We start from the raw sequence: 13,040 nt of genomic DNA on the forward strand, positions 1-13,040 counted from the left end.
AAAGATCCACATGATGGATATAAACTTTAAATCAGACCTACTGTTATTTTAATATTATGGAGCTTTCAATTATGGCATACGCTTTGATGTGTTTTGATCGTCCACCAAAACTGTGTCGAGAGGTGAGAAAGCTTTCCTAACTTTCCCGCTTGCGCAAAAATGAATTAACATGACCTAACTTGATCAAATGGTTGCCCTACTCTGACGTAATTTGTACTGTATACTAAGTATATTGATAATAATAGTCGGAAGTAATTCTCAGGTGGGACTTGAACCCACGACCTAATACCTCTAGACCACCGAGCTTGCGCTGATGGCTAAATATTAGATTTAAGCCCAAGTAAGCAATGGGTAGGCCTGCACCAACATGATTGTAACTACTGTGGTGTAGCTAGGGCACACAACTGATCAACACACTGACGCAAAGCTACTCCACAGCAGTTAAAAACAATTACAATCATGACTTAACTTGAATCGAAGACACCCCTATTTGTTAATTGAGAAAAATTAGTTAGCACATTTTACTTTTATTAATTGATTTACTGGGGATGACGTAACAATTGATGTTTCCGTAAATCAATAAACAAATCGATAATCCTTCACTTTTGGAAGAATAAACAGGAAGAAAAAACAATGTCTGCTGTTTATTTTGTGGCTATTGGTGCGTTTAAAGTAAAGTTTATCAACCGACACAGTAACCCCGCTAACGTTACTTTGCTAATTTCGGGAGCGTGAGCTTGTTTAATCAATGAATTGAACAAGGCCCTTGAAACGAAGTATTTTGTAATATGTTTACTGCAGTGACATTACAATTTTACCGCGTAACCAGCAACTGTTGATTGATTATATTAGGCCTATATTAAACAAACGCAAGTTCAAAGATAACAAATTCTTTCAAAATTAGCGGGCTCTCTGTTATAGTAATCATCCAGTAGAACTTTGGTTTATTCTAGAAGCGACCGCCCACTTTTGCTCGGAGCTATATATAATAAGAAAACGATCCACTTACATTCAGTCGATAATCTTTGGTACTTAAAGGTCCATTAAAATATTATGTATTCCCAGGCCGTTCAACTAGTGTGTATCCTGTTAATCGCTGCAGGCGCTAAGGCTTGTTTGCGTGAGGGTGTGCACACAGACCGCCAGCAACGTGGTATCGGCGAAAACGATTCAAAAAGACCAAGAAAAAACGACATTGGCAAAGCTTTAGAGTTAGCAACAAAACAAACTATTATGAAATTGCTTTCAATCGATGAGTCATTCATTAACGAATTAAACAGAGTTCCTCCTGAGCAGATACCAGAAGACAAATTAAGAGAGTACGACAACTTAGTACTAAAGAACCAGATACAGAGTGGCAAAACAGACATTCGTTTCAACATAACAGATGAAGGTAAGTCGGTTCTATCATTAAGATAAGTAGTTTAAAGTGGTGGTTTAACATAATCAAGAAAATCGGTCGCACAATGTTTGTTGAGTGGAAAAGATTATTTAGGAGGTTTGTTCATTTTATTTACGATTTATGTATGGGTTAGGTACTAAAATGTTTCTTTTAAAATCGTACGGCCGATATAGTTGATTATAGTATGATTATTAATTTGACAACATTTTGAGAGTTATCACACCTCCTAGTTTTATTAACATCACCATTCAAGGTCATGTATCTTTCCACAATAATCTTTAAAATACGGATACAATTACAATGTGTAGGTGATGCTTGACGTCCCCGCTGCCGTACTGCCTTCCTCCATACCTAATGTTCCAATGAAAGACAATGGCTTTGAATTGATAGTATGTCTGTCTGTCGTGTGTCATCCACAGCATCGGTCTGATATAAAAATTAATTGGTGGTTTAGATAGCTAGAACTTAGTTCAAGTATTGTTTATTCTTATTTAGAACCTTATTTGTTCACTAAATACGGCATTAATCTAGCAAACATTGACAGTTACAATAATAGTATGTTGATTGCATTGTATTTGCAAATATAATAGGGCTATCAATACTCAATTCGTTTACTCCTACACAAATATAACCTTTAATAACTTTAGGACGCATGGTATTGTTATACAGTTAGGGGTACGGTACTGTATGCCAATAATACAATATGTTTATGCATTTATTATATTTAAGAGTTCACTGAATGTTTTTATCAGATGTATTATGATGTTGTATACGACTTGACCATTCGCATTTAAAAATCAAATACAATTATAGAGGATTTGACATTTAGCCTACAATAATTTATTTTCGATATATGACTATGACGTTATCCAAATTCCTTCACTTGCACTGATGAAGGGCTAGTGTTGCCCGAAAGCTCTGCTAACTTTTCTGGCTGTTTTATACTTATCGTTTTGATTTAGCTTTTCGCTTTTTTTTTTGTATTTCCATTGAGATCCAGCCACTGATACCCACATCATTGTCATTTTTTCAGTAATTTGCCTTTGGATTTATATCGATATATATATATAGTATACTACGATGCCAATTTATAAATCATTTGCATAATATTATGCACTCATGTTAAGCTTATTTTCCACTAGGCGAGTTTGTTCGCGCGATTCGAAAGCGCCAGCATGTGTATTCATGTTTCCATCTTCCAAATCACTCTATACGCATGCGTATAAGCTGACGCTTTCGGTTCGCGCGAACAAATTCACCTAGTGGAAAATAGTCTTTAGTGTATATACTTTATTTTATGACAATTCGCAATAATCAATTACAGTTAGCCTCTACCCTAGACATACATATTTTTTCTAAATTTGTAAAAAAAAATAGATTTTGGTATATTTTAAATATTGTTCTATACTACCTATCTAAAAAATGTAAATAATACAAATGATATGTATTCAACCTCTGACCTCAATTTTCTCGTTTTCATATTTTTTCAACTTTCTGACCACATATGCAGGCGGCAATGCCTTTTCCAAATTTAGGTTTTCCCAAAAACAAACAAAATAATTTTAAAACAATTAATTAATTAAAAAAACTAATACTTGCGTACAATCTAGGTCGTGCCCACAGATGGTTCTTGAATACACAGTAATTTCAGTGTAAAAAAACTGGCGATTTCAAATGTACGTACCGCAGCACTATAATACATTGTCGTTTACAGAAACGAATAAATAGACACGATGAGTTATGTTAGTCAACTAAAATTAGCACCCTGGGAATTAGGCCTACTTCCGAACGAGAAACTTGTCATTAAAATTTGTGATTTGGACTCATTTAAACAAACCCAATTTGTGTTTTGTATCTAACATTAGGGTTGAGGGATGGGGAAGAAAATTGGTACAAAGAGGAACCATTTCTAAATATATTCTTTATCCACTCAGTAACGAAATAATATTTTGTTCATGTTTTATAGGCCTATAAATAATATACCACTAAATACAGTAAAACATTTGCGATTTAATTCTTTGTTAAAACTGTCACTGTCATAGTCGATTGAAATAGTAAAGTACATGTAACGATACACCACTACGATGTTTATATTTTTTTGTAGTTATTAATTAATACAAACGTTGAGAAGCAACTGTCAGTAAAGTTTATTTGTATATTGTGCGTGTATATATATAACAGTAGGGCCTACCCACACTCAGAGTAATAAGTTTATTTGTACATGTGTTTATATATCTAACAGTACCCACACTCGCAGTAAGAAATTTGAGATTCAAAACCCATTTTCAGTTATCAAAAACAATTATCGTAGAAGGAGATAGGTAAATGCAAAACATCTTCGTATTATTATGTGCGCGTGGACATCCATTAGACAGTCATGTATACTACGATCGGTAAACACCCCTATATGGGGCAAATCGTTGAACCTAAATTTATTTTAATTGTCAATAACTAACTACCTAACTCACTTTAGGCCTAATTAGTAAACAGGGTTAGGGCCTACATTAGGTGGTTAAATTAAGTACCGAAAGTACGAACCAACTTTATATAGGCTTAACATCGAGTAAACATTCTAGAAGTAACGCGCGATTTACCGAATTTGGCCTACGCTGATTTTTTTTTTAACCATATGTATTATATTTTTTGGGGGTAAAAGTCTATTAATATGTAAAATAAATGACCTTTGACTTCAAATATGACCTCAACATTTTTTTTCTCAATATGATTATTGTTAGTAGGCCTATAAACCCTATCCCATGATTTTTTTTCAGTCAGGGGTAGCGGCTATCCTTAAATTATAGAATGAATAAATAATATTTTAATTATCAATTATAATACATTTTAGAGTCAGTGTATTAGCTGATATATATAGATTGATTAATTATTAATTAATTTGAGACGATAAATATTAAACAAATCTGTGAGAATGAGAAATCCCCTACCAAGATTCGAACTCTGAACCTCCTGCTTGATATGTAGATGTCCTAACCATTAGACCACTGTGGCTTTTATGGTATTGTTTAAATTTGGTTTTTGTATTTGTGCAACATGCTTTACTTACAATTTATATGATGCTAGGCCTACACATTACATTCACACTTTGAAGACACCGTTTATTACAGTAATGGAAAACTTTAGAAATTATCTTTCGTCCTGTGACTGTTTAGGTTTAGTTGTTCAATAGACCCATTGCATATTGTTAACGTATCCCCGTTTGTAAAGATCATGTGGTTATCTGTAGGCCTAACTATACATTTGATGTTAATAAAATTGTCGTTATGAAGAATAATACATACGTTTTATATCTGGACATTTGATGATTGCTTAGGGATGTATTATGTTAATAAAATAACATTTATATTGCCTTGATTTTCGAATAATTATACTTGACTTACAAGCCTAGGCATATCTAACTTCTCACACGTTCGGAAATTTGAATGCGTTGTGAAGTTAAAATGATAAAATCTCTTTTGATTGTATTTTACAGGGCATTCGCCGTCGTTACTTGAGTCAAGACGTTCATGGAGGTCAGACGGTTCCACTGAACGGTTGTATTTTCGTACTCATTTTGCCGAAGCACGAGGTAGGAAAAGGAGATACATAACAAAAACAGCTACGTTGACATTTTATGTAAAGGCACTTCCCAACGTGAACACGCAAAGTATAGAGATCGGTGTTTTTGAGTTTTTCAACACAAGTTTGACAGCTCGTGGTCATGTAAAATCACAAACTGTTCCGCTGATCAATGATAAATGGCAGAAATTTTCCATTGACATCACAGATCTGGTTGATGATTGGTTAAAATTTCCAAGACTGAATTTTGGAATAGAAATTGGAACTACGACAGGAGAACCACTCAATAATTATTTACATTTGTATAGCCGTCGTTCGAGAAGTAGAAAAAACAACTCAAACGAAATACCAAACATTGAACAATACCCCGTTATAACAATTGAATTGCAGAAAAGAAGTAGAATAAATAGGGACACACAAACTTCAAAATTAGATTCACATGGAATGTGTTCAAAAAATCAAATTGGATGTTGTCGAAAAAATTATACAATTGATTTTGAGAAGCTAAATTTTGGTAATCTAATTCTCCGTCCTACATCAGTCAATATGTTTTATTGTCATGGTGCATGCGGAGATAATAATATTTTTATGAATGACATGCATACATTATTCAAACATTATGTGCATGAAAAAGACCCTGAGCTTAATGGTCCGTGTTGTGTACCAACAAGATTTAACGACTTTCCAGTAATAATACGCACTTCGGAGCGAACACTCGAAGTAATGGTACTTGAAAATCTAATTGCAAATGACTGCAAGTGCTCATGATTGCTGGGGGTTATCTCAAAAGTATATTATACTGCACACAATATACATTATATTTCTAGCTATTTTACTAGCTTTTTTTATTTAGCTTTCTGCCTATTTTATTTGTATTTCTATTGAGATCCTACCACTATATATAAATCCAAAGGCAAATTACTGAAAAAATGCTGTGGGTAGATCTCAATGGAGATACAAAATAAATAAGCAGAAAGCTAAACAACAAGGCCATATATACATGGCTGGCCCAGTCGCGTGTTCAAATTTGAGTTAGTGTTTACCGACCGCGACTAAAAACGATAAAGTAAAACAGCCAGAAATATAATCTCCTCGGAGTTTCCGCTTCGTGAGTTAATATACTGAAAGATGAGGGCGTGTAAATTTGATCTCTGATAACACTCTCTGCACGGTACGGCATATAAAATGAGGAGTAGACCTAAACGGTAATAAGTTATTTATATTTATGACTGGTTATCTTGTAATATGTTACGACCAGAAGCTTGATAATAACATTTATATTTGCTTTTAAAGACCCCCCAAAAACATGAAAAATTAAGATTAATAAAATCAGACTTTGAATAGGCCATTTTATTTTGTTAATCACTTCCGTAGCAACAAAAACTAATAAAAAAATAAAAATACATAATAATTTCTTAAATTCATCCAAAACTCAATTTTTGTTTTATTGGTTTTTATTTTCAATCCAATTTTTTGTCAAAGTGAATATATTTAGGTGACATTACAATGGCAATTGTAACCCCATACTCGTCTCGAATGATGAACTGGCTCCTTTAAAGTGTATACGAGTAAACCATGTACGCTGGACAAAGCAGGGAAGAGTTAAATTACAATTAATTTAACTCTTCTCCATACCGTCCCCCCAAAAACATGAAAAATTAAGATTAATAAAATCAGACTTTGAATAGGCCATTTTATTTTGTTAATCACTTCCGTAGCAACAAAAACTAATAAAAAAATAAAAATACATAATAATTTCTTAAATTCATCCAAAACTCAATTTTTGTTTTATTGGTTTTTATCTTCAATCCAATTTTTTGTCAAAGTGAATACATTTTAGGTGACATTACAATGGCAATTGTAACCCCATACTCGTCTCGAATGATGAACTGGCTCCTTTAAAGTGTATACGAGTAAACCGTGTACACTGGACAAAGCAGGGAAGAGTTAAATTACAATTAATTTAACTCTTCCTTGGACAAAGTAGATAACTATTAGGTGACATTATAATGGCATGTTCAGTAAACCATAATTTATTTTTAAAAAAGTTTCTGGGGGACGATCTTTAAGGAACGAACTTAATTATATACAATTTACAAAAAATACATGATTATAATTAGAATTTTAATTTATACAATAAATATAGTTATTTAGCTTTGACGGAGGCTTGATGCCTATGACTGAGTGAACGCTGCTTACTATACATTGTCATTAAGTATACTTCATTATTAATATTTATTATTTTGAATAGATTATTTTAAAAATCGTAAGTCTTCGTATGCCTTTTATTACTGTGTCTTGTGTCACAACCGTAAAGCAGGACAATCTACTGCTAATGTGTAATAAAACATCGAACTAATGTAGAAACACTAACAGCTGTACGGTTAACAAAAAAAAAGCTAGTGCATAATTGTGGCAATATCAGGAGACTTCCATAATTATAAGGATGACGGTTGCTGTGAAAAGAGGCGATTTTTAAAAAAATATGGACATTCGCAACTTTCTGTCATCAACCACCATAATTAATTAGGAGCGAGACGGCCTCAAACCGATGCCGAATGATATTGTTGGCTCTTTAGGTATGGTAAAGAGCACCCCTGTCTTAGCTCTCGGCCCTTTCACTCGCTGATATGATAATAAGAAGCCGATCCATTATTTTTACCACTGGGCTATCATGGTTCAAACTCGATTATACAAAATATAAGAACGGTGTAATCTATTCCGTTTTGTTTAGTAGCTTTTATTCAAAGTTGATGAAAGGATATATCAATATTAATACGTTCTGTCCAAATTATATTTTATTGCGTTCACTTTACAGCAGCTAGGCAGACTGAGAGGAGGTGACTAACAGAGCCTTTTAAAACGTCATCGTTTTGGGTACGGATGATTCAATGGACGTGATTTGCTTGATTCTTAGAAACTTTTATTCACATATAAAATCCTATTGTCTGATGCTGCCATTACAAATACAATTTGAATGTGTGTTTCGTAGTAAAGTTGTTTGTGATGATATAATGATCTGAGTAAACAAACACAGAAATCATTTGCGACTACTGTACATGATAATTGAGTCTTGAACTTCAAAACTGTCAGCGTGATGTGATAAATATTGCTTATGTTCTCTTTTTAAATAAACATAATCATACCTTGAAGGTCGTCAAATACGTAAGGTTTACAAATTGGGGAAAAGTTGAAGCATAGGCACGTCGTCTGGAGTAGAAATGTTTTTCATTCGCCCGATTGACTGATGGTCGATTACTGTTTCATTCATTAATTTGGCAGGCTACGCTACCTTTATCACGCAGGCGATTCTCGTACTGCATCATAATATTTAGAGACAATTTGAGGTATGTTGTGACAAGAACACCATTACCGTAACGTAAAGTTTACTAGGTTATTGAGTGTAGTGCTGTTACCTTTACCTCGTTATAAATAGTTCTAGGAAACAGAGTGAATCCGAGTGATTCAACACCCGCACCTGTAAGTTGTTTATGTACGTCTAAATACCGGGTCTAAATACAATTCAATTTTAAACCATTTTTTTATTAGTTGTCCGCACTTGTTATGTGCCTGTCCTGTTTCTTTTTTAGTTTTTTATATGCGCACTTAATTGTGGATAACTCGTTGTATTTGTGTTTTTTTTTATAGTTTTTTTATTATGCGTACTTTGCGTCTTTGTTATTGTCCTGTTTCTGTTGTTTATATTTTGTATTATGCGGACAACTCGTTGTGATTGTGTTGTTTCACCTTCGTTTTTGTCTGTATTATTGGTTATTCAAATGGTAAGGTTTACTAACCAATCTAACTTTTTTATTCGGTATATAAAAATATATTACAAAACGACAGTCAAGGACTGAAATGAATTGTATTACAAAATAATTAAAAATTAGTTAAAATTGCTATAAAAATAGAAACATCTTATGAGAGGGTGACCAGAATTAACACTAAGTCTAAATATATACCTAATTAAAGGATATGCTAGTAAAACTTTAGGCCTACATTACTAAAAGGTGAGTTCGCTTCGCTCGCTCACCCTCTACTAAGTTTTGTAACAGAATGTTCTGGCTCATAGACCTTTCGCCAACTTCTTTCGTTCCATTTTCGTGGGTCGGCTGAAATGCGTTTATAAGATATAGCCTAGGCCTATACATTATGAATGAATTTATTCGTAGAAATAAGCCTCATATAAATTCGTAAAAATAAAACATATCTGTTTCTCAGTGTCTTAGATGAAAATACAACACAATTAATATTAAGAAGTGATAAGAATTATGTTATAATACAAAATTGTATGTATAAGTTATATGTCGAGGGACGTAATTATTCCAAATGATGTTTTATGGGAAGGGGGCGGTTGCTTATTTGAGGGGGAGTTTATACAAATAATTAACATGGTTCTGTAACGGCCAAGTTTATTTCTTCTTGTACTGGATGATTGTTGATACTGAGCTGTCTGAGACGCAGTAGTATTATAATTAAAAAATGATATACATTTATAATACATTATTATGCATTTCAAATATTTTGTAAAAATTGATTAAACAAATACCATACAAAAATTAATGTATATTGCCATCCGCGATATATAAAAGTAAGCCTTTTCGGCCTTTAAAAATTCGTTTTAAACGGCCTGCAAACATTGCTCTGATTGTTTCAAAGCCTAACCCGATTTCAAACAATCTGTTAGGCCTATTATCAGTTCTCCCGATCTAATTTAATATTTAGACCCGAGTTCTATTTTCATCAGATATGCAGATCCCGCAATACTCTTCTGATGATTTATTAATTTTTTTTATCTTTTTTTTTTCTCTTTTGTGGCGCAAACACCACTTTTATTCACATTCATATTATCTCATGTCATTAAATAAAATCATATTATTTAACACATTTTTGTTAATTCCTAATGTCATCAGTAACATTTTTATATTTATGAATTCTGTATTACCTCCTTTTTTCATTAATTTTCTTATATTTTTCTATACACTTGACAATGATCATCATTATCATCTATCTCGTTTTAAAATATTTTACACATAAAGAACAATCCCTTTGTGAGTTTTTCATTTTCATTTGTTTCTTTTCATTTCACAACCCGGATTATACAATGTATTTATATAGCCTACAAGATAAAACGAAATAAAAATCATAATAGATCAGTACCACCTGTAACTCGTATCACAGTAATTCCTTTTCTGATAAATCGTATCAAATTAGAAATTATATTAGCATAATAGTATGTCTTAAAGCTACCCATTTTTTTATACTTTGTTTCTTCAATGTTATATAACATATTGCTTTTAAATGAATTCCATAAAGATTTACCGACTGGCTTATTTATTGCTGATAAAATTTTTCTTCTATAAATAGTGCAAGTGATTTATTAAGTATTGATGAGTTATTATTTTATTATACAATGACAATGTCATTTTCATTTTGCTAATGTTAATCACGGCATAAAAATAAACAAAATAGCAAAATGTAATATCGCCACCAACGGCCAACGTTGTCAGCTAGAGAGGGCAGCCCGGAAGTTGCAAAGTGATGACGCACCAACCAGAAATTACTTCTACCACGCGCCGACGGTTAAAAATCTACCGATGAAATCAGAAATTTCGTTTTAAAACCATTTATGATTCAATTCAATATATATTCCAGATTTTACATGAAAAATATAAACAATAAAACATATATACAATACACATGCTAGACCCGAGGGACTCCAAACGCACTATTTAACGGTTGTTCAATAGCACTTTTTTTTAGTGTGTGAAACAAAAAATCTTTTCGCGTTTGGAAAATATTGTCTATTGCTTTTGAAACAGCGCCACCTATTTTATACTTATACTTTTATGACTGTTTTCGCGATGGAAGAACATTTTTGGAGATATATATAATTATGTACTACAGTAATTTCGTATTGTAATATTATTTGGTTTTCTCATATCAATGTTAACAGCAAAAGTCAAATTCAAAGAATTGTAAATAAGGCCAGCAAAGTTATCGATGTCGAAGTGAAATCTAACTAACTTAGAAAAATTTACTAAATTAAATAAGACTCAACCCCCACCCATTACACACTTTTTTGTGTTTATGTGTGTTACCGCTGCGTCGGTCCTGTTTTTGTTACTATGAAATATGAAATACATTTTTTTAAATAAATTTTTAAAATATTACTACTAAAGTGTTGTTATGGATGCAATAATGGAAGGAGTAACGATAGATCAGCATGGTGAGAATAACCTATAAATGGTGACAAAACCGATGTAGAATTTTCAATAATTACAACCGTTTGCTTTAAAGCAGACGGAATGTTAAATACGTAAACGTTAGAGGTCTTTCGGAACAACAAAATAATGATGTTGAAACTAATTTTTAACTAACCTACCTGGACGGGTGTCTAGAAAACTCAGATATCTGACTTTTCTAGATCTAGAAAACTCAGATATCAATATCTGAGTTTTCTAGTTCCAAAATGGAACTTAGAAAACCCAAATCATCAAATGGATCGTTCCATTATTATTAGAGGGTAGCATATTTGAAATACTACACAGTATTATACGTTTTCTTACTAATAATAATAAGTATTGTAACTTGTAGTAGAAGCCTACTTCTCATAAAGAAATACAGTATACTTTACCCCTTTTAAAATGTAGGCTTAGCATTTAGGCCTAGCCTAGCTAAGCAAACTCAATTCAAGGCTCAACGTGTGGGCGCTATTGCGATGTATCGCGAAGAGTAGGCCTGGGTTGGCATTTATCAATATTTGCTTATATTTTTGCTTAAGCTGAAATATTTAAGAAGTGCTTAAGCAAATTACTTAAGCTTATTTATCAAACCGTCTTAGCAGAAAAATTGTCTTAGGTAAATTTTACTTTGCACATGCGCAAAATTAAACTCTAGAGGGCAGCAAATTATGTCTTAAGACAAAAATTCTTGTTTACGCATGCGTATTAGCTTTTTTCTCTTAGCGATGGCGGCGCTATAACATTTTATCTCCGTATTTTCACTCCCAATAGAGGGCGCATTCTGGCTACTATTGTTTTTATTACTTGAAATAGAGAAAGAGCACAACAGTCGGAAATACATACGAAAATCATTCGCTCTAAACTTAAATCAAATCAACATTTATTTATTTTTAGTCGCGTGGACGCGACTCTATAGTTCACTATGTCGGTCGGTTGGTCTGTCTGTCTGTCTGTCTGTCTGTCTGTCTGTCTATCTGTCGGTCTATCTGTCTGTCTGTCTGTCTGTCGGTCCGGTATCACTATGCATTGTAGCACGCGACTTAATGGCTGTTGGCCTTGTTATCAATGACAGCGACCCTTGGCAGCCGATACAGTTTTCTAAAAGTTAGTCAAATGGGTCGTACCTATCCCGAAAATATTAGTTTTGCTCGTCCAATTTCTAGGCCATCTTTATGAAGATCGATATCATTATTTTAGCGTCCGTAGTACAGTGGAAAACGCACTAGCGTAGCCTTTCCGAATGTTCAATGTTCCGGCCTAGCGCGCTCGCGTTGTCAAAAAAAAATGTTTCTGTTGCAGAAATGAGATAAGACGAAATTTTTCATCTTAAGGCAGGGTGTTGTTCGTCTTAGATTTAAGACAAAATTAAGCAAATTTTTTTGCTTAGATATATTGATAAATCTGACTTAGTCAAAATCAAGGATTTAAGACAAAGTTAAGACGATTTTTTTGCTAAGCAAGTTTGATAAATCCGGCCCCTGGTGCTACTAGGCTAGAAGTGGTCAACTCGTACCCAAAATAACTCGTACCTATTCCCAACTTGACCAACTCGTACATACCTCATTTTTAAGCCTACATTTTAACGGTAACATGCACTGTATTTTCTTTATGATTTAAGCCGCTTCAACATATTACAATATGAAGCCTGGTTTCCATAAAATCGCTACACCGTGTCGCCGACTGCTGTCGCCGACAGATCGTAGAGATTCTATGGAAACGCTAGAATATATCGGGGATCTAGTACGCGAGCGCTAAATATTCTTTAGTACACGCGTATACGATTCATCGCCGACAAAATCGGCAAAGTTGAACATGGTTGA

At 33.3% G+C, this 13,040-nt stretch overlaps 1 protein-coding gene across 1 annotated transcript; it reads left to right on the forward strand.

Annotated features, from left to right (window-relative positions):
* Positions 1–923: 923 nt before the first annotated feature.
* On the forward strand, positions 924–7,164 carry LOC144845331 (uncharacterized). The gene is made up of 2 exons (XM_078702596.1): positions 924–1,393; positions 4,890–7,164. The coding sequence occupies exons 1-2, from the start codon at positions 1,054–1,056 to the stop codon at positions 5,741–5,743; spliced, it is 1,194 nt and encodes a 397-aa protein (XP_078558722.1). The 5' UTR covers positions 924–1,053; the 3' UTR covers positions 5,744–7,164.
* The last annotated feature ends 5,876 nt before the right edge of the window (positions 7,165–13,040 follow it).

This window comes from Antedon bifida, chromosome 6, assembly GCF_963402885.1.
Source record: "Antedon bifida chromosome 6, ecAntBifi1.1, whole genome shotgun sequence".
NCBI classification, from domain to species: domain Eukaryota; kingdom Metazoa; phylum Echinodermata; class Crinoidea; order Comatulida; family Antedonidae; genus Antedon; species Antedon bifida.

Coding starts and splice junctions, on each gene's coding strand:
- LOC144845331 (XM_078702596.1), top strand. CDS start 1,054: ATGTATTCCCAGGCCGTTCAACTAGTGTGTATCCTGTTAATCGCTGCA. Junction 1,394..4,889: donor TTTCAACATAACAGATGAAG/GTAAGTCGGTTC, acceptor TGTATTTTACAG/GGCATTCGCCGTCGTTACTT.